Source organism: Drosophila montana, unplaced genomic scaffold (assembly GCF_035044405.1).
Source record: "Drosophila montana isolate Dmon_TW-CO22-7 unplaced genomic scaffold, ASM3504440v1 contig_3734_1, whole genome shotgun sequence".
In the NCBI taxonomy this organism is placed as follows: Eukaryota; Metazoa; Arthropoda; class Insecta; order Diptera; family Drosophilidae; genus Drosophila; species Drosophila montana.
The window spans coordinates 519228-539783 of record NW_026998621.1 but is presented as its reverse complement, the minus strand read 5'-3'; the positions used below and the strand labels follow the sequence as shown (position 1 = coordinate 539783).

The 20556-nt window shown below is 41.8% G+C and overlaps 3 protein-coding genes across 4 annotated transcripts; 1 reads left to right on the top strand and 2 right to left on the bottom strand.

Moving 5' to 3' along the window:
* Positions 1–269: 269 nt before the first annotated feature.
* Positions 270–3163, bottom strand: dbf (doublefault). 2 transcript variants are annotated; one of them, XM_064695315.1, is made up of 3 exons: positions 2178–3162; positions 1615–2114; positions 270–1218 (listed from the first exon to the last, which is right to left on the bottom strand). In XM_064695315.1, the coding sequence occupies exons 1-3, from the start codon at positions 2903–2905 to the stop codon at positions 476–478; spliced, it is 1971 nt and encodes a 656-aa protein (XP_064551385.1). In that variant the 5' UTR covers positions 2906–3162; the 3' UTR covers positions 270–475. The 2 variants fall into 2 exon arrangements, with proteins under 2 accessions (XP_064551385.1, XP_064551384.1); XM_064695314.1 differs by having other exon boundaries at positions 1615–3163.
* A 3532-nt stretch (positions 3164–6695) lies between these two features.
* Positions 6696–9733, bottom strand: LOC135437401 (uncharacterized). Its single transcript, XM_064695320.1, has 4 exons — positions 8318–9733; positions 7712–8251; positions 7437–7595; positions 6696–7128 (listed from the first exon to the last, which is right to left on the bottom strand). The coding sequence occupies exons 1-4, from the start codon at positions 9719–9721 to the stop codon at positions 6730–6732; spliced, it is 2502 nt and encodes an 833-aa protein (XP_064551390.1). The 5' UTR covers positions 9722–9733; the 3' UTR covers positions 6696–6729.
* Positions 9734–11623: 1890 nt separating this feature from the next.
* Positions 11624–13517, top strand: LOC135437382 (uncharacterized). Its single transcript, XM_064695285.1, has 3 exons — positions 11624–12742; positions 12803–13012; positions 13070–13517. Exons 1-3 carry the CDS (start codon positions 11645–11647, stop codon positions 13223–13225), a joined length of 1464 nt encoding a protein of 487 aa, XP_064551355.1. The 5' UTR covers positions 11624–11644; the 3' UTR covers positions 13226–13517.
* Positions 13518–20556: the final 7039 nt, after the last annotated feature.

Below are 20556 nucleotides of genomic sequence, written 5' to 3'. Positions count from 1 at the left end.
ATGTTGATAGCAACACAAAAAATATGCTTAGCAACAAGTTGCTGATGCTAAGCAACATAATGCTGCGCAACATTTCTGGCGCAGCCGAAAAGCATGCAATACATTTTTTTAAGCTCCAATACTCTTATATTATTAATTTTAAGAGATAATGTTAAAATGTTCTTAAAAAAGGTGAATTCCCATTCTGGAAATATTTATGAATTAAATCCATTTAACATCTGCAGCAATAGACAAGAAATTCTTGTTATTATAGAGAGATATACAATAGGTATATTATATATATATATTATTATACTAATGTCTATTATAAAACATATGAAAAAGTTAGATAGTTCAAAAATAAATTGTTAATAATACGGCACAGCACACGGCCCGATGTCTGGTTGGGGCTGGGGGCTCTGCTTACTCTCTTCATAAATACGCTGAATACAATATGAGACGGAGACCCACTCATATAAACTCCTCCTCTTCCGCCTTATTGCGTGACCCTCTCCAGCCTCTTTCTATGTACACGCCCCTCCTCGTGTTGTTTCACCGACTTCAGATGATTGAGCGTTATGTTGCACACCTCACAGTAGTAGGCGGCATTCAGGTCGTTCAGCTTGCGGAAATCCGGCTTGTTATAGCCGGCGTACATGTAAAAGCCGAGCGGATTCAGCGGCACCAGCGACCCGTTCGCATTGATGCGATACACGTGGCTGCCATCGAAGGGCTCCGCAATGGATGCCGGACAGGTGGAGCGTTCGCGCTTGCGATGGCGCACGCCGGCCATGTGTATGGCCAGTTGGGACTCCGAGGTGACAATCACATCGCACAGCTTGCACATCAGCCACTTGTCGTTGGTGCGCACCCAGCGGCCGGTCCTGTCGTAGTAGCCCTCGCCATTTGGCTTGCTAATGTGCCGCTCCACGAGCCGATGGCGTCGCCCGTAGAAGTGCTGGCGGGCATGGATAACCGAGGTCAGCTTTAGATCGCACAGATCACAGTGCAGAACGGCGGGTCCCGAGCTGCGCAGATGACGCAGCATATCCTCCGACAAGTTACCCTTAACAAAACTGTATCGGATCAGCCAGGAGTCCACCCGGCGCAGATGCGTCCGCGACAGGTAATGATCCAATGCATTGCGCATCGTTCTCATCGCAGTGTGGCACAGATGGCAGCAGTCCCAATGGAATAGCGACTGCAACTCTTGCGGCACTTGCGATGTCATCAGCGACTCTATGCAGCAAAGAGGAGTTTAGCTCAATGGTTAGGTGGCATTGGATTAAACGGAAGACATCAATTATATAACAGATGCTTGATTAAATAACGTTAAAACAAATAATAACATTAAAATAATAAAACTAGATTCGGGCAAAATCATTTCAAGGGGTATTTTAAGACAGAAAAATGAGTTCTATAACTGTTAGAAATAAGAATAAGAATGCCTAAAAGGTATATTTTGTAGTTGGGTCAGGGATTTAAATGTTGTTAAATGTTAATGTTGTAAAGTTATAAATATTTGTGTATAAAAGCGATTTGAAAGGTGTTTTAGAAGATTAAAGATTATGGACTGTTCAGCTTTGCATAAAATATTATTGCTAGCCATTATTTTGGCCGGAAATTGCGACTCACCCGTAAATATGCGCTGGTATTTTTGTTGTTCAATCAGCCTCTGATGATCGAGCTCCTGCTCCAATTTCTGTCTCAATAGCAGCTCCCGCTGCAGGTCAAAGTGATGCCCATAATTGTCAACGCGCGGCAGATGTGCGTAAAGTGGATGCACCCCTTCCATCCGGTACTGTTGGGCGTTGGCATTGGGCAAGCAATCGCGTTCCCGCGGCTCCTGCTGTTTGGCATTGTCATCCTTGAAGTCGCAGTAAAATGGCGGCTCGTGGTGCTGCGGCTTGTAGCCATTGGGGCCAATCGGTGGATAACTTGTTAGCTGTGGCGGCGCCATTCGGTAGCTATTTCCAAATCTCTTTTGCTGATAAATCATTTTATCATTGTTATTGGTCGCCCAGTAGTTGGGAAATTTGTTGGGCCTGCGTTGCTGCCTGTAGCCATTGAGGACCCTCAAGGGCAGCTGCTCAGCTTTCAGGCTCGAGGGCAGCTGGTGCGCTACTTGCTGTGGTCTATTGGTATGGTGTCTGTTGATGTAGTGCCGGGTGGGCAGCGCCTTTGGTGTTGAAACAAACCTGTAGCTATTAACTGGCTCCAGCGGCGACGGTGCTCCGTCTTCCTCCCCATTGCCCGGAAAGTGTTGGGCTATGCTATGTAGATCAATGGACGGCGGCTCGTAAGCATTGAGCAGCTGCGGCTGCAATTGTTCCTCTTCGTCAAGATCCTCGTGCTGGTCCGCCCAGAGCAGCTCGAACTGCAACGGACTGGACTGCTCCTCGTGCAGCGTGGCCATGAAATGGTCGCGCGTTATCTTCGATGCACCACTGGCATAGGCCGGATAGTGGAATGTGGAGATGGCTTCCTTGGTGGCTGGTTCGCCAATGGCTTCGTGCTTGTGACGACTGTGCACCACGTGCACTGCATCCTGCATCATCATTAGTTGGGGCGCCTCGCCGCCCAGTGTGTCCAGCGACAGCAGAGCCTGTGGCACAGAACTTGGCTCCTGCGCGCGGCCGTGCACGAGGCAGGGCAGCTTCAACTGCTGGCTGAGGGCCTTGGCCTCGGCCGCATTCATTTGCTGATGGTCGCGATCCAGACAGCTTGGCGGCAGATTCACCTGGTAGCGATAGATGACATCCTCATCGGGACGGCGCAGCTCCACCAGCACTGGCAGATGGCCCGATCGGGTACGCGGTTTCGGCAGGGCAGCCGCCAACTTGCTTATGTTCTTCGCACACTGCAGGGCGATCCGCTCATGGACAGGCGGCGTCCGTGGACTCATTTGTGATTTGCGTGCTAACATTTTTGGTTCCGTAGTGGTTATTCTTTGATGTTATTGCCGGCGGAGTGTTGGGCAGCTTTTCGACGCTTTACATAGAAAATAGAGAACTCGGTTTATCGTCGAATCGGAATGGTTTCTATACACTTTGGGCCGCGCGAAATTTTTCGACCGCTTAACATTTAACAATACATTTGAATTTGTTGGAATTGGTGTTTAAAATGTGTGAAAAGTTTCTCCACCAATCGAAAAATACATAATAAAACACGTCCTGAGATGGATCTGTCAAAGCTAACTACGATTCTCTCTTTCGACCTACAATCAACCCTGCCGTCCGCACCTGTCATTCCCCACTCGTCTCACTTCCATACAACCCTAAAATACCTATCGTTAGCTTCTGCAGTCGAGACTTGACAGTTGCTTTTTATGCCCTACAAATGTGTACGAAAACTTATCGACTAAAATAAAATCGATTCCAAAGATTTGATATTGTTTTCTGTACCAGAAAAAAAACGGCAGAAACGATGGACTTTACCCGTGAGATTATGGGAAAAGCTGAAAACCGGTTCGATATTAATTTTCCAACTTGATTTTAAATATGAAAAGAACCTTATGCCAAACAAATTGACAAATTAATATTAAAAATAGGTCTTTTGATGGAGACTTAACTTTAAAGCATATCTTGGGTCCCAACCATTGGATTCATCGAACTATATTTGGTAGATGCCAATATTGGCTAAAGATTCAATTTAGCCCGCAATTTCTATATGAAAATATGCACAACATGCTATATTTTCAGTAGAACGGGCAATCAGAAATTTTAATTTGATTTGTTTTATTTACATTTTAAATATATGTGACAAACCTTAGCATGGGCTAAAACCAAACACCAAGATAGAAAGTTGGTTTGAACTGTCAACGCTTGCCGACATACAGACAGTTACACAGACGAATATATGGATATATTAAATCGGAAAAGTCTCGTTTCATGCGTTACATAGTTTATGACATACTTATAATAACCTGTTAAGGATTATAAACGTGTTTGATTTCCTTTTATTAACAGTTTAAGTCCTTAGATAAAACTAATTTGGTTTTATATTCACAGCGCGTTCGATTTACTTTTAAACCAATAATAGCTTTAAGGGCAAGGGGAGCTCCTCGATTTATTTTGAAATTCTTTCCGATACAAGTTTTAATTAATTTTATATTCATTTTTTGGATTTTTATTCAAACTGTGCTTTTAGCTTTGCGGCTTCTTTTATCCTCAGATAAAATACCAACCATATCCTATGCTTATATCTTGATCCCGGGTCTTCGGTGGGGCTTTTGCCTTAATGACAGGGTCACTAATAAAACTTTACCTAATATGAGATGCCTAGTAGATTTATTGACTTTAGGAACTTGGTATCACAAGCTTATCATGTCTATATATAGCCTATATGGATTCTAATGAAAGTCATGGAACGTACCTTCAATCTATATATTCGTACTCTATACTGGGATCATTATCAGCTGTGGACTAAATATTCATAGCCCAGATAAACGACTCATTACTTTTTATATATTTTTACCTCTCCTGAACTCAGAGTAGACGCTGTTCAGTGTCGAGTCGAGTCGCAAATTTATTTCTTAAATTTATTGCGTTTGTTTTTATAAGGCTTTAACTCGAACCATCTGGCACCATAACTTAGTCTCGTCTCAATTCGAATGGCTTCCTTTAAGGCCGCCACCCGTTGCTAGAGCCAAGTTTAGCATTTGTAAATGTCAGTTGTGGCATCGAGAGGCCCCAAGAGGCCCCAAGAGGCCTCTTTGGAGCTAAGCACATGAAGGCAGCGCGGTAAAACACCAACAAGAGAGAGAGGGAGAAGGAGACGAAGAGCTTTAAATATTTGCGACAAACTGCTTTATGGAGTAAAGCACACATACATATACGTATGCGAATGAGTACATATGTGAGCGCCTGGAGCATTGAAATAATGTTTAGCGCGTGATTTTGGGCCAGGTTTTCATCCACTGGCAGCTTCTGGCATCAATTGTCAGCGTTTAGCTGGCGGCCAGGTTTATCGAGGCGCAACGCACAGGTGCCACATGGGCTAAAGGAGGGGGGTCTGTGAAGCGCCGACTGCCAACATCAATAACACTAATGGGAAAAGGATAAAGATAAGCATTAAATAACACACGTACGCAAGGCATTTGAGGCTTATGGCGGGGCCCATGACGTTGATAGCCTCAAGATGGGCTGGGAAAGCGGACACGAAGACCGGAACTGAAGCCTACATGTGCACAGCGCCTGTACGAGGTGTTTCTGTATATGTGTGCGTGCTTTCCAAATTGTTTGCCCCGCGGCCCTGGCGTAGGCGTGGGCGTGTCAGCGTGTACGTGCCAGCTGTTTAGCGGCACATTGCCAGCCGCACCCTGCCACCTGCCACACGGCTCATTCAACTGTTTTTGTTCAGCTAGCGCATTTTTCACATTTCTCGCTTCCGCTTCCGTCGTTGCCGCTGCCCGTGCTCCCAAATTGTGTCACACACGTGAGCAATTTAAAGTCAGGCCACCAGGCTGGCGCTGAGTCCTTGTCTTGGTCCCCATTTCGATTGTAAACTTAATTTTCGACTGAGCCCGGCGGCGTGTAAATATGCATGCAGCATCTGAAATTTATGAATCGTTTTACATCCGAATATGCAAATTACTCGAATATGCATTGATTTTACACAGCCAGTCGCTGTCAAGTTGCCTTCTGGAAATACGAGCAACGCCGCTTAAAGCAATAAGTCAATTAAGTTGGAAATCTTTTATATAGTATATAAGAATTTTACAGAAGCGAGCTTTACAAAATGTCTGAAATTGAAGCACATTTCAGCTGTACTTTAAGAGTTGTAGAAGAGGCTTACCCTTTCCTCCAATGTTTCAGCTTGACAGTTGAGCTTGGCCTTAATTATTATTGATGAAAGCCTGCTTCCTGCAATCCTAACCTCGAAACGTATCGTCTAAAAGCTTGTTAGCTTAGGATAGCTCGAAAGCTCATCAAATCGCATTTCTAACTAGGTTAAAATGTACTTTCTCCGCTGTTTTCCGATAATTGGAAAAACTCCGATTAAAGCACTTACAAAATTGGGAATAAGTCTAATTCTTTTACTTATATCTTTAAAAATTGTCCATAAGGAGGCGCCTTGTGCCGAGCTGCCGTCACAAAAATTCGAATTTTCTTCCATACATATATACGCAATAATACACTCCCAAAAAAGCTTCGAATGATAACCTCAAACTGTAGAAAAATTCATACATTTTCAATATGCAATTTTCGAGGTTTTGATACAGCATTTAAAAAGCGCATGACAATACGTAAGATATTATGTTCTTTAAGGGGGGCAGGAGAGTTACCTAAGAAGTGAACTATGACAATATGGCACGGGATTGATATCGATTTGTAGCGGTCTTATGAAATCAATGCGACGACGACATGAAATAAAATTGATTTGCGCAGGCAATAAAAGAAGCTACGCCTAAAGTCTTAATGCTAGATCGACTCGGCTGTTACCGAATAACTATTTAAAATGGGGCTTGAGAAGCCTCCTACTGTCTGTTACACATATTTACATAAAATCAACGAGTCCCTCTTTTATCTATTATCAATGGGATCTGGGGATAACAAGCAAGCTTTGATCACATAAAGCCCGAAGTGCTTGCTTGAGAACTTTATCAAAGAGCTTAGCCTAGGAGAGTTAGCGTCAGTAGTTCGTTGGTTATTAATTTATGATTTGATGCGAGTTTTAGTACTTGCTCTTTTCAGATATTTATCCAAAACGCCTCAATTTGTTTTTTTAATTATTCCTATTAGATTGAGATTAACAATTGGGTTGAGGATTGGTTTGTGCGACACAGTTGTTGATAACGCGATTGTTAATCAGTTGATTAACTTGCTGCGACAACATGTAATCATAGTGACTGAAGCCCTTTTCTTGGATATTCCATTCGTCGATGACGTTAGGCAGACGACTTGAGAGACTTTGGACATCGTTTTTGGAGGAGAGCCAATCGTCAGTAGCATGATGAATCGCCACCTTGCAGTTAACCTGAGTCAGATTGTACGCCGGCGGCTCGGGCTTCTGATATTGTTGTTCATTAATCACTTCACCATGATCGAAGGCCTGGAATTTGACGCTGCTGATTAGCTGGGCATAGTGATAAACCTGGTAGCTGGATGCACCCTGCGAAGCGTGGCCAACGACTAGCGGTGTGAGAGTCTATAATATCAGAAAAATAAATATATATTAAATATTTACATTTTATATACATGATGGGTTGATGGATGTGTCAACCAAATGATAGAAAACTTGTCTTGAGAACAATCATTTCCCATAATGGAGAACAGCTGATGGCCGCTTTAATCAAATATTCAAAGATCCATAAAACTATAATAAGAAGAAGTCGTCTATATTTGATTTGAATTATGCCAGCTTGATAATCGTAAATACCATAGCTATCAGCTGCTCAGAGTGAAACATTTGGCCGAGCAAAGCCAGATAATATCACACATAGATTTTATACTCACAGAATTGAACTGGTTCCAGCCAAATCCACACATCACGTACTCAAAGACGGCGCAAATTGGACTTTCTTGAAGACTGCCCTTGCATATATGATTCCGGAACTGTGCGATTATACGGTTATTCTTTGAGATTTCATAACCACCAAGTAAGTTGAGCAAAATCTGAAAGCGCACAAGAACAGAAGATCAATATATTGGTTGGAAAAGAGAGAGAGAGAGAGAGAGAGTGAAAGAGAGAGAGAGAGAGAGAGCTACTCTCTCAAAAACAAGAAACTTACTCTGAATTTGCTCTTGAACAGAGCGAAGAACCGAAGCACTGGACTCTGGGTGTGCTCCATAAAGACAGTTGGCGAGAGTGCCTGCATGAGGATGACCTTCTCACAGTAATCGGGTAGCTCGCTGCACATCACAAAGAAGGCGGTAGAGCCCTGCGAGTGTCCGATATATTGAATCTGAGTTTGCTTCGTAACGTCCAGGATCTTATCAATCGAGTCTGGCAGATCGTAGATGCCAATTTGGTGGAAGGTGAAGCTCCAGTATTCAGCTGGCTTAATATCGGGATTGACGTGCTTCTGCGAATAGATGTTGCCGCGCGTGTTTAACAGCCAGACATCGTAGCCCTGCCGGTACAGTAGATAGGCCAGTCCATTGGACGGACCCATTTGTACCCAAGCCGCTGAGCTGGACATGAGTCCGTGCACCAGCAATACCACCGGTGCCCCTGGCCGCGGTATGCGATGTAGGCAAAGCACATAGCCATCCGTCGTCTTCACAAAATGTGTCTCCACTGGGTAACCGTACTTCTTGATCAGCTCCACCTGCAGATAACAAATGTAGGGTTTAGTTAGAAAATCAGGGAATCGCCTTGCATAGCTCGCACTTACAGTCTTCAGCTTGGAATCATCTTGAACATCCTTTGCCGTTCTAAAACTAACTTGCCGACTTGGTTGACGGTCGAGCAAAAGTCTCTGTTGACTTAATTGGAATAGAGAGTCTGTTAGTTGTTGTTTACGTGTTGAGTATGAATACGGACAATCAACTATTACAAATATTGCGCCATTGGGCGGACCGATTGCGAATGGATTGTTGGTTGGGCCTGGCGGGCCGGGAGGCGGCAAGATTGGCCATTCCGTAGTAGGTTGACTTGTTGGACTTGTCGGGCACTGGGTCTTATCGGGCAGATTTGTTGTACTTGGCTGACGAGTCGAATATTTCGGAAAGGCGTTGGGCGGATATGTTTTAACTAAATTAGAAGGATAATCAGGCGAAGATGTCGGTTCCTCGGTGTGACCGGGCATGTATGTTGGAACTGGCCGAATGGTCGGATATGTTGGATATGCAGGCAATCCCTGAACAGAACCGCCAGGCGGGTATGTCGGATATTCGCTCTCGTTAGGCGGATATGTCGGGTACTCGCCCTCTTTTGTTGGAACTGGCCGAATGGTAGAATATGTTGGATATGCAGGCCATCCCTGAATAGAGTCGCCAGGCGGGTATGTCGGATATTCGCTCTCGTTAGGCGGATATGTCGGATACTCGCCCTCTTTTGTTGGAACTGGCCGAATGGTAGAATATGTTGGATATGCAGGCCATCCCTGAATAGAGTCGCCAGGCGGATATGTCGGATATTCGCTCTCGTTAGGTGGATATGTCGGATACTCGCCCTCTTCTGTTGGAACTGGCCGAATGGTAGAATATGTTGGATATGTTGGCCATTCCTGAGCAGAAGCACCAGGCGGATATGTCGGATATTCGGTGTCGCCGGGTGGATATGTCGGATACTCGCCCTCTTTTGTTGGAACTGGCCGAATGGTAGAATATGTTGGATATGCAGGCCATCCCTGAGCAGAAGCACCAGGCGGGTATGTCGGATACTCTGTCTCACCGGGCCTTAAAGTCGGACCCGGGGGCTCTGTTGGACTTGTCTGACCGGGGGGAGGTGTCGAATATAACGAATCATTTGGTTTTGGGTTACATGGACTTCCTGGTGGATAAATCACAACTATTGATAGATTTGATGGATGTCCACCTGAACTTGTTGGCGCTTGCTGCGTTGGCAATGGTTGCTTTTGGTTAGCCGTTGGAGCATCCGGAATCGGTGGCAAGTCTAGCATGCAGAACTGATTAAGCAATTTCACTTTCATCTGCTGTTTTATTTCCAGCTTTTGAATTTGCACTTGCTGCCTAATTAAATAATTCTTCCTTAAGGCGCATTGCAGCGATGATGCATGGACCACAACTCCAATGCCGCAGAGCGCCAACAGCGCTAAACACAATAATGGACTCATCTTCCGGTCCTTTCAACACTGTGTGAAAAAATCGTTAGATCCGCCTTATATAGTGAATAAGCGCAGCTGTAACAATTGAATTATGAAATCGATTGAAAATGGTTCTTAACTTACCGGAAATCAATTCACATTATTGTATAAGCAAATTACCATACAGAATGCATTTAGTAGACTCAAGTTTTTAATCCTAAACTATTTATAATTTATTTTTGTTAACATCGCTTCCCTCCCGATACATGGACTTGGCATCGTTATAACTTGAGGGATTAATATACTATGCATGCTTGATTCATAAATTAACAAAATAGATGAAAAAAAAACTGGTCAGAATGTATGCAACAGAAAGAAAATATCGCATTCCCGAATTTACCATATTTACAAATCGAGAAAATTCAAATGCCACGTCTGAAATCGATAAAAATCGACTTAAAACGATTTTTTACACCCTTATTGTTTTAGAGCCGGGGCACCGTTTACTTTTGATTTTCTCACCTAATATATCCGATTTCATTTCTTTTTTTCAACAATTTATAACAACGCATATTGCTCCATAAATACAAAGGTCTATAGAATTTGTACAAAATGCTATACATGCTTTAAGTATTACATTTATATTACTATATTATAATTAATATTATATAGAACAAGAAAAACTAAAATAAACTTAACAATTTGATGTGTACGACCTTGTACGTAAAATTGTCAAAGATTCTTAATTGTTAATAAAATTTTTCTCTCACACTTATTACAAGAGGACTTGAGATATATAAAATGCATTTTTCCATTCTTTTTTTGATCGAAATTTTGTTTTATTTCGGTTGAAATTATTGTTACTCCATTTCTTAGCTAATTAGAATGGCATTATCTTTACTAGCCCAAAACATGAAAGAAGTGATCCTCTTTCTTTCCGACCATCACAAGTTGGATTTTGTGGTTCCACGACTGGAATTGGCGGCACGGTATCTTCACAGAATTGCTCCAACCACTTCACCTGATATTCATGCCTTAACTTTAGCTGCTGGATATTTAATTGCTCCCTAGTTAGATGAATCTGACGTTTTCTGCAAATCGTTTCAAACTGACCATGGACCAATAGTCCGATGCCACAGAGTGCCAATAGTGCAGAAACTATCAGGGAATTCATCTCTAGGTTTTTTCCGTACTAAGTGGAGCGATCATTGAGATGTTTCTTATATAGTACCAATCCAGTAGCTGAGCGCGTCTAAAGAAATTTTTACATGAAATCGATTGAAAACGGTTCATAGGCTGTGGAAAATTACGTCGTCTTATTTCTTAACCAGAATGCAAGCGGAGTGAATTCGAAGATTTAAATATTCCAATACCTTATATAACGAGATATACCACGAACTCATAGAAGGGAACGGTATAATGGTTTTAGCCAAATATGCGCAACAGACAAAGGTAGACCTCATTTTAATTCATAAGGTATATAGGTATATATACATATTCTTGAACAGTATCAAGAGCCGAACCTTGTTCACCTGCTGTCGATCCATCCGCACTGCTAAAAAAGCTAGAGACTTGAAATCTAAGGACTAAATCTAAGATTACAATCGATATCGATACAATCCTATTTTTAGCCATATCTCGAATTAACGATCTGCAGGAAGTAAAATTAAGCAATTAAGTAATCAAGCTCCGCAAAATAATTTAATTTAGAAGGTATCACAGGGTATGCACATACACGGCTTGCCACTTAATTCTTCTCACTTGTCATAGATTTTTATTAGCACAAGAAGGCTGTGAGTTGAGTTGAATGGGGAATGCTGGTGTTGTTATGATAGGAATGATATTTTATTCCAGTTATTTCTGTTTGTTGTTGGCTTAAACATATGTTTTGCTCTTGAATATATTTATTTTGCGAATTGTTTTTGCAATTACTTGAATTAAAAGACTTACAGTATGTCCTCTAATTACGCGAAATTTGATGATGCCCAGTCAAGGGAAGAGATACTACTGCTGCAACGGATAAACGAGCTGGAACGACGCTACGAGCTGTTAATGCCAATGGCTCAGGAACACAATCCGGCCTGGTGCCGCGACACGTTTCTGCGTCAACTGTTTGCCGAGCTGGACATGGAGCACGACGAGCCTGAGCTGAGCAAAGAGTCTAGTTCCAATTCAATATCGGATAAAAGTTATAGTGCGATGCCGCAATACTCGACGTCTATAACCAGCTTTCTGCGATCTGCCCGACAGATGATAAGGACCACCCGCAAGCTGGAACGAATCAGCGTAAGGGAGATCGCTGCCCACGCCTACAAGCTGAGCGTGTTGACGGGTCGCAGGGACCTGCTTTATGGCGAGCTGCTGGAATCGGTGCAGCGCTCATCGCTGTTCATCATGTTTTCGCGCGTCTTGAACCGTCTGCGGATCATGCAAAGCATCTCCCTGGACTGCGGTGGCATGAGCCTGAATGACTTGCCGCACAAGTTATTTACGTGGTCCATGGAAGGGCTTTTCACGCGCTGCCAGATGCCCGATGATGTCTATCTGGACGTGCTGATGCTCAACAATAGTGCAGATGTGCTGAACTGGGCCAAGTTTAGCACCGATCTGGTCGAGATATTGCGCTACTACAAGTACTTCTACACGGAGACGTACGTAAACAAGGGCTATCCGAAGATGATGACCATATTGTGGGACCAGCAGCACTTGCTCAATATTGGCGAGCAGCTCGACAAGGATCTGCAAATCTCAAAGAAAACGTTTGCGAAAATCGAAAAGCAGTCGCGCATTATCTCCACTCGTTGGATGGCCCAGTTCAAGGATAATTTGGTCAAGAGCTGCCAGCGACGCTCCATGGAGGCCACTGTGCGCCTGCCCATCGAGTGGCGCTACGTACGCGACTACTATGCCACCCTGGTGAAGATGCAGGCCATGAAAGACAACATGCCCGTGGTGAGGCTGGAGGAGCAGATCCAGAAGCTCAAGGACTCCACACAGGAAGACACTCACGCCACGAATGCCGTTCAGTGCGCGTACAGTATGACCATAGAAGTAATCAAATTAATTCCTGGCAAACATTCTCGTCGTTTAACGCACAATTAACCATTACAGAAATATTATAGCCGCTTAGTTCATTTTACGCAAAAGCTCTCTGACGATGTGGAATATTGGGAAGATCAGATAATTAGGTTGAAATTTCAATTGGCTAGGGTCCATGATGACCACAGGGAGGCACAGGATAAAATTGATTTCATGCGTCGGCGTGTCACGGAGGTCCAAGAAATAATCGCAGCTGAAAAACAACACGCAATAAATCTCGCTGTAAGATTATTCGGATAAACTGATTTGGATTTCAATAAATTATTCGTTTTTTTACAGATTACGGAAGAAAATCTACGGCAGTCTGCGTTGTCAAACCGATCCAAGCGACGAGCAATGCTTCTGAAGAAGAAAAGGGATAAGACTATATTTAAGGCGCCTAACCTAAAGCCAGCCAAAGTCAAAGGGAGAAAGAAGAAACAAAGTAAAAACTGAATATAAAAACGCTTTTCTGGAATACTTTCAAGCCTATCTACTCGGCAACCAAGTCTACAGGTCTCTGCGAAGCAAGATTTCTCAGAAGCTGAAGAGATGGTCTTTACATGAGATTCTCCGACAAGAGCTGCTTCGAAAATTGTCGATAATCAAGAACGCGGTTGCTTGATTGTCAACAATTTTCTTAGTAGCTTTTAAGCTTCTGTTAAATATATTTTTGTTGAGGTCCCTAAACTCGTTTTACATAAGTGTAAATATTAATAAAGAGAAGGCTATCCTGTCGTTTTACTTATTTGTAAATTGTTTTCATTCTAGAACTTCAGTGGATGTTCAAAATTTATTTGACTTTAAAAGCTTATGCATGTGAAGCTTTAATTAGCTTTGCGCGAAAGTTGTAGCTAGCATATCTGCAACCCCTTCACGTTAATTGTTGAAGTGCAGTACTCTTCCTCGTCCTGTTGTCCTTTGAAAGCTTGTCGTGCTCCTCGCTTGCTTCTGCTGCTGCTGCTGTGTGTCGCTCGCTTGTTTGCGCAAATTCGATTATCAAAATACACGCAGAGTAGCGGAGTGGCAACAAGGAGCACAAAAGCGAGAAAAGGATAATGCCATGTCGCCGCATTAACGCGTTTGCCGCTGTTAGCAGAGGCAGAGGCGGAGGCCGGAAGCAGGAGTTGAGTCAAGTAGGAGACAGTCGACCTGCCAGACCCGGCTGCCAGCTGCCGGCTGCGGCAGGTCTGCCCTGGCGTGAAACAAGCTGGGAAATTGAGTTTGGCTCCTTGCCTGGATCCTTGCTGATTAAAGCTCGCTGCTTTCTTTGTTTGCCAAGTTCTGCGGTGATTCGCAACTTTTTTCAAGCATATCATTAGGATGCAGTGCAGCCGACATGGCTGCCATGCACAAATGGCATATTAAGCTCCACTGACAGCCGCGTTTATTGCGCAACCCGAAGCCCAGGATAAAACGGAGGCTGCGGCGGGACTTTGCCCATGCCCAAGTCATGACACATATTAAATTTCATTTCCCTGGCAGTCGGCAGTCGGCATTGGGCGCCTAATGAAGGTTAAGCAACTTTTAATGTCCTCTCGTGCTCGTCCTTTTGCCTGCCACTGGCCATTTTGCAGACCATTAAATGTTTTGCCTGGCAATATGCCATATGTTTTGACATGGACATCTCCTGCTCTCGGGGGTTATGCTCGGTTCATGTTGGAAAAACTTTTCTTATCATTTGCGAGAAAGTCATAAAGACATGTGTATGCGTTTGCGTATGTGTGTGCGTGGTATGATATGACGATGACAGAAAATGGTAATGATGACGCCGGATCACATACAGAACATAAGCATATGCTCGGCTTAACATTACAGCGTCTGAAATGGCCATTTATACACACAAAGACGGGTTCACAATCCCTTGCCTAAATCCTTGCTTGACTTTGACAGGATTCGGTTGAAATTTAATTTATTTGACATATCGATATGTATTCGAACTGTTGCATAATTCGAAGTAATTGCATTTTATGCTCTGCTTGGTTTAATTTCGATAAAAAAATATTTAAAGTGAATTTGAATGCAAGCAAATAGTCTATCGTATGTGTATATTATGAAATTGACTCTAAAAGCTACATCAAATTTAATTAATATGACATCTGCATTACTTAAATTGGCATACAATAAATTATTGAGCTTGATACAGAAATCTCCTTAAGGCAAATTTCAACCCAATTCCAATTTTTAGGAATTAATCTTTTGGTTTTAAATCTTTGTCAATTTTGTCAGGAGATTTAGTACAAAATTTGTCAAGACTAATGAATGGAATGAAAAGAACCATGATTTTATATATATTCTGCATATAGTGCAAATAGTATTTCAAACTTTTCGCTTGTTTGTTTTATAAGGAAAGCAATGCTTTTTATTCTTTAATGTTAATGTTGACAAAATATTCATATTAAGCAATCTTGTTTCGAAAAGACAATTTTGAAAGAGTAAAATCTCGAAGTTAAGTGTTGTTGAAGGGTTTTTAAAAGATTTGCAAGCCAAACGTCTCCTAAATTTCTAGAGTTTTTTCTTTCACACCCGTAGAGTTCACTTAAACTTGTTTTAATTACAATTTAATTGCCAAGCAAACACTTTCTACCTTATGAAAAAGTCAACTAGGATCTGTGCTTTTCATGCTCCTATATTGTCAAGGGATTGTTCCAATTAAATGTCCAATTAAAATGTGTTTTCGTTAATAGGCCAACTAGACCAGCATCATGTTCTTTTTATATTTTTATATGTGTACGCAGAATGATTGTTATCAAAGACTTTATTACACACCTTCCGCCATGCCGCTTCACACTTCTAAACATACTCTGTTAGATTTGTTTTCGTCATGCTCAGCCCTCCGCCTTGATAGTGTGAGAACTGCATTAAAGAAAGCAGCGCATTGAAGCGTTTCTTACAACTCTATCCACACCCAGCGGGACGGTCCCCGATCCGACCAAGCAGAACGGAGCGACGAAATTAAAAACTTAAACTTGAACTTTTGCCTTAGACATTTATAGTTATCAACACTTACATGTCCACTGCAGCCCCCGACCCTCGGATGTGCTGTTACTGCTGTAATTTAACGGTCCATTGAGTGCGGAAATCAAATTGTCCAGTTCCCTGTTCGAGCTCCAGTTCGGAGTGGGCGCACCCAGAACTGGGTCGCCTTTGGTATTGTTTTAAGTTTTCCAATTAAAACAAATGCAACAAATGCGATAAAACAAAGGAATTTGGTTAACAATTTCGTTGTGTTATTTCTGGAATTCTGGCATTTTTTAACACGCTAAATTTATGCGTGGAACTTTTCATGGGAGTCGTAAATTTCGGCATTGCGACTTGACTTTCGATTGGACCCGGTGCTGAGGCTTTTGTTTTTTCCGGTTATTTATGCAGTTGCCTTTTGCAACACTATCTGGCACTTGCTGTTGCTGTTGCTGTTGCAACTGTAGTTGTAGTTGTAGTTGTTGTAGCTGGTTACTGCCGTCATGGCCACTTGTTTCCGCACACCATTCCTTAGCCAGCTAGCCGGGGTAGCATTTTCTCTCTTTTTACTGTCGCGACTCCAAACACGAGAAGTCCATTTCGAAATTTATGTACACACAAATTGAAAGCGCGCTGCGAATGGAAGAAAACTGCAAAAGAAACAAAAATCAGAAAAGAGAAAGAAAGGCGAGAAGAAAATATAAAAAACGACTCGACACTCGCTGCAAACTTGGCTGCATTGCTCGAATTGCAGTCTCGAAGCCAGCAAACAAAAAATATAAAAAAAATAAACAAAAAACACAAAAATATAAAAGAAAATCAACCAACGAAAATGCACTTGACTCCCCGCTTTGTGTAGCTGTCCCATGGAAGTGCTGCCCCAACAAACGCCTTGTCAAAGCCAGGCAGCCTTCTGATGCCACCAAATGTTGACATTGAGGAGCTAAGCGAGGGCAGCGCAGGGGCTAAGTGCTGCAATCGAAGTCAAACGCGAGCCAAGTTCGGGGAATGAGTGCAAAACTGACAGCGATCTATGCGATATGATAGATTGGTTCTGAAAAGAATTTATACGTATATTTTAGTTGAAGATTAAAGCTTAAAAAAAAACTTCGGAAAGCGCAGCAAACCAAATCTTACCATCGATTAATCGATTTAGCTGCTCTTATAGAAATAATGAAGCCTTTTGATGATTCAACTACAATTTAAGAATATTTTTAATCAATGTGTAAAGTATTTAAAAGATTTAAAAGTTCTTTTGCGATATTTATTTCTATTTAAAGAGAAAAAAACAAAAAAGAAAGGAACGTTAAATCAAAATGAAAACATATTTGGATTTGTTTGAAAGACACTTTAAAATGTTTTAGGAATGTGGCCGAAAACTTAGAAATCATCACACACATAAACCTCATGCAAATATTTATACCATATAACTTACTTATTATCGCAAGATAGATTGTACATAAAAATTGAAACTGAAAAAAAAATATTTATAATAATAAAATTTATTAATTTAAGCATCTGTAAAATATGGAATAGGATATGGGTAACATAACAACATAATAATATATTTTTAAATAAATTAATTTCTAAACAAAAACCAATTGGCATGTGTAATATGCAGAGTTTATTGCTCTTTGAACTCCCAGAGTTAGTTTGCAACTCATTTATAAGGATTAAAAGGTTTCGCTGAGGCAACCTCAACGTCAACATTGGCATTGGCATTGCCATTGGCACTTGGCATAAATTAAATGAAAGAGTCTCTGTTGAAAATGGGTTGCCGGCCGAGCCAAGGGTGCATTGCACCCAGTCAATGACACAATGGGAACAGTCAGCCAGGTATTCGCTAACTATTCGCAGGATTCACCTACATCAGCCCGAGGAGCTGCTGCCAATGCTCATTGGCATTGTTGCAGTTGGCAGTTGGCAGTTTAAATGAGCTTTGCCTCCCCCCTTAAAATAGCAGCTAGCTGACAAAGCTTGGCCCTGCTTCCTGAGTTGACTCTGGGCAACTTCTCCACTGCAGATCCAGTTGCAGCTTTAAAGCTGACGCCGCCTTAAAGTCAATTATGCCCAAGTTATGTGTCTTCTCTGTCTGGCCGGGTGTGTATGCTAATTTGATTACAATGTACCGAACGGGCTGGTTACTGGTAAGCGGCTCCAGTTCCAGTTGCCTACGCTAAGTCCCCTCCATGAATTATGATGGACGTTGTCATGAAAGCGCGAACAGCGGCGGGCAGAGTGCGGGCGCCGTGGTCGGGCTGGTTGTGCGTGTTGGCCATGTTTATCTCTGGTCAACGTATACTTAGCACATGGTATCAATGGGCGCTGCATGTAGAGGGACGGCGGCTTTATTGCTGGTTTGGCGTTTTTGCATGCCACGCCCACAGCTGTAACACACGATACGATAAATGGCTGGAAAATGGGAAATGAAGTGCTTAGCGCTGGGCATTGTGCCAGGACTTCGGTCGCGCCACTTCATTATAAACATTTCTCAATTGATTATCGTTAGTGTGTGCCAAAGTGTGTGTAAGTGTGCGTTTCTGTGTGTGTGCATGTGTGTGCGTGTGTGATAATGCTATAATTATGCCCTTGCTTTTCTTGGCGTGCAGGAGCTATCGGTGCTGCGCGGCGTTGGGCGTTGCGGCTTTGCCGGGGCGCTTATATTTGCACGCATGTCCTTTATGTTCGCATGTGTGTGTGTGTGTGTGTGTGTGTGCCTGTCATGGGGTTTTACACCATGTTTATGGCTTCATGTTGTGTGGGGCTAGAGTAAGTGGCAGGCACTTTTGCATGCTCCTCTCACATTTAAGCAAGTAATCCACATAAACTGCTCTTGAAATATTTCATTATCGTAATGAAAAGGACTTAAATACATTTATTTTTTTGCCAGCTGGAAGCCCATTTCATGCATTTGTGTGTGAGTTTGAGTTTCCTTATTGATAATAAAAGTAGATTCGGGTTAGCCATTTGGTCATGCGATGCGAGCATGTGAAAGCTTCAAGCACAAACACTTATGAGCAGCATTAATATGGTGCTCCTAAGTGGGGGGCACTGAAATTCATAATGGATCTCTGTGAGGTAACAGGCAAATTAAGACTTATGCTTGGGACAAAGGGATTAAGTTGGGTTAATGAGAGACACAATAAAACTAGGGATTGAACTGAACGACAAGATGACGTGTGTGACAGCAACATAGAAAGAAGTCTTATTTGAAGCATTAGCAGCAATAGACAAGCTACCTATATTTAAACCCTATGAAACCATTTAATAATTCCAAATTTATGAGTTTACTTGTGTAAGTAATCAAAGTAAGTCGCAAAGTCCTTGAGTTGTGTTGTAAAAACATCGAATCTTACTTTAAAAACTGAATACAAGATTGGGTTTACGAATCTATTCGATATAGTATTGTAATATAACATGTAAGGATATTAAAGGACATTAGGATATTTTAAGATTAAATAAATATTAAGTAAATAATTAATTATTTATTAATATATATTGAACAACCTACAGCACAGGGTTACAGTTTAATCTGTCACAATATAATTGCTGACTACCCACGTATATAATTGGGTACTCTTAATGCTTACCTTAGCCATAATTAATCATCATATATATTTTAATGTGTTTTAATGTGACCATGGCATAACAAATCACAAGGCCATACAACAACTTTGTAATTAACAAAAATTTAAAGCTAATTAATTGTAATTTAATTAAATTATTTTTGCTGTTTGTTCATTAGCTGCTTGAACAAAGTTCTCAACAAAGTGCGACTTAATTTAATTCATTTATTGGCCGCACAAATGATATTCAATTAAATACCGATGCATCTTTCACAAATGCTCCAAGTGCGCAAACTTGATACTAAACAACAAAGTTGAGTTGGCCCAAAGACAATATGAATATAAATAGAAGCTATAATATCGCATTCATATTGTCTTTGGTTTAATTATTTCGAATAAAAATATACAAATAAATCAATCTGCTTCAAGCAGAGCGAGCGTGAAAATAATTGTAACTCAATCCAATTAGATATCTAGCAATATGAACTAATTACATATAAATTTGTTTCCTTTTTTTAATTTAAATTAATTCACAAAAATAAATATAATATTGACAACGAATTCAATTTTTTCATATTTCAATAGGTTGTTGCTTTTTTGTACCGCAATTGTGTTGCCTAGTGTCGGATTGAGTTTGCCACCGCGAGCAGTTGGTTGTCTTCTCATGTTCCATAAATTAATCAATTCCCGCTGCCGTTGTCCGTAATCCTTTATCACTCGTTTATTTTATTGATGGGCAGCAATCAGCAGCCGCAAGGATACGCCGCCCAGGATCAAGAACTCGTCGCTGCAGCGCACACAAAAGGCATCCGCTTGTCATTAAAATCACAGATAATGGCTGACCAGCTACGCATTGCTTCACATCGATACGTTCTCTTACCCCGGCGGCGCCCTCTGCCCCCGCGGGCTGGCGACAATACGCAAATAATGACGTATTAAATGAAAGCACATAATAATTTTCGCGTTTTTTATACCCTTGCATGGGGCATTATAAACTTTACATGCAATGTGTAATGCTGAATCTACATCTATATCTATATCTATCTCTATATATAAAACTGTTTGTCCTGACTGACTGACTGACTGACTGACTGACTGACTGATTGGTGATCAACGCACAGCCCAAACCGTAAGAGCTAGGAAGCTGAAATTTTCACTGTAGCTACCTTATGTGATGTAGGTGAACGTTAAGACGGGGTTTCGGGAAATTCCACCCGCAAGTGTGGAAAAATCGAGAAAAACGTTTGTATGTAACTTTTT

What these genes read in the sequence shown, in the direction of transcription:
- LOC135437382 (XM_064695285.1), top strand. Translation starts at nt 11,645, where the DNA reads ATGTCCTCTAATTACGCGAAATTTGATGATGCCCAGTCAAGGGAAGAG. An exon ending in CGTACAGTATGACCATAGAA is followed by an intron (nt 12,743 to 12,802) that starts GTAATCAAATTA and finishes TAACCATTACAG; the next exon opens with AAATATTATAGCCGCTTAGT. An exon ending in AACACGCAATAAATCTCGCT is followed by an intron (nt 13,013 to 13,069) that starts GTAAGATTATTC and finishes GTTTTTTTACAG; the next exon opens with ATTACGGAAGAAAATCTACG.
- dbf (XM_064695314.1), bottom strand. Translation starts at nt 2,905, where the DNA reads ATGTTAGCACGCAAATCACAAATGAGTCCACGGACGCCGCCTGTCCAT. An exon ending in ATACCAGCGCATATTTACGG is followed by an intron (nt 1,219 to 1,614) that starts GTGAGTCGCAAT and finishes TTTGCTGCATAG; the next exon opens with AGTCGCTGATGACATCGCAA.
- LOC135437401 (XM_064695320.1), bottom strand. Translation starts at nt 9,721, where the DNA reads ATGAGTCCATTATTGTGTTTAGCGCTGTTGGCGCTCTGCGGCATTGGA. An exon ending in TGTTCAAGAGCAAATTCAGA is followed by an intron (nt 7,596 to 7,711) that starts GTAAGTTTCTTG and finishes GTGCGCTTTCAG; the next exon opens with ATTTTGCTCAACTTACTTGG. An exon ending in GCTGGAACCAGTTCAATTCT is followed by an intron (nt 7,129 to 7,436) that starts GTGAGTATAAAA and finishes CTGATATTATAG; the next exon opens with ACTCTCACACCGCTAGTCGT.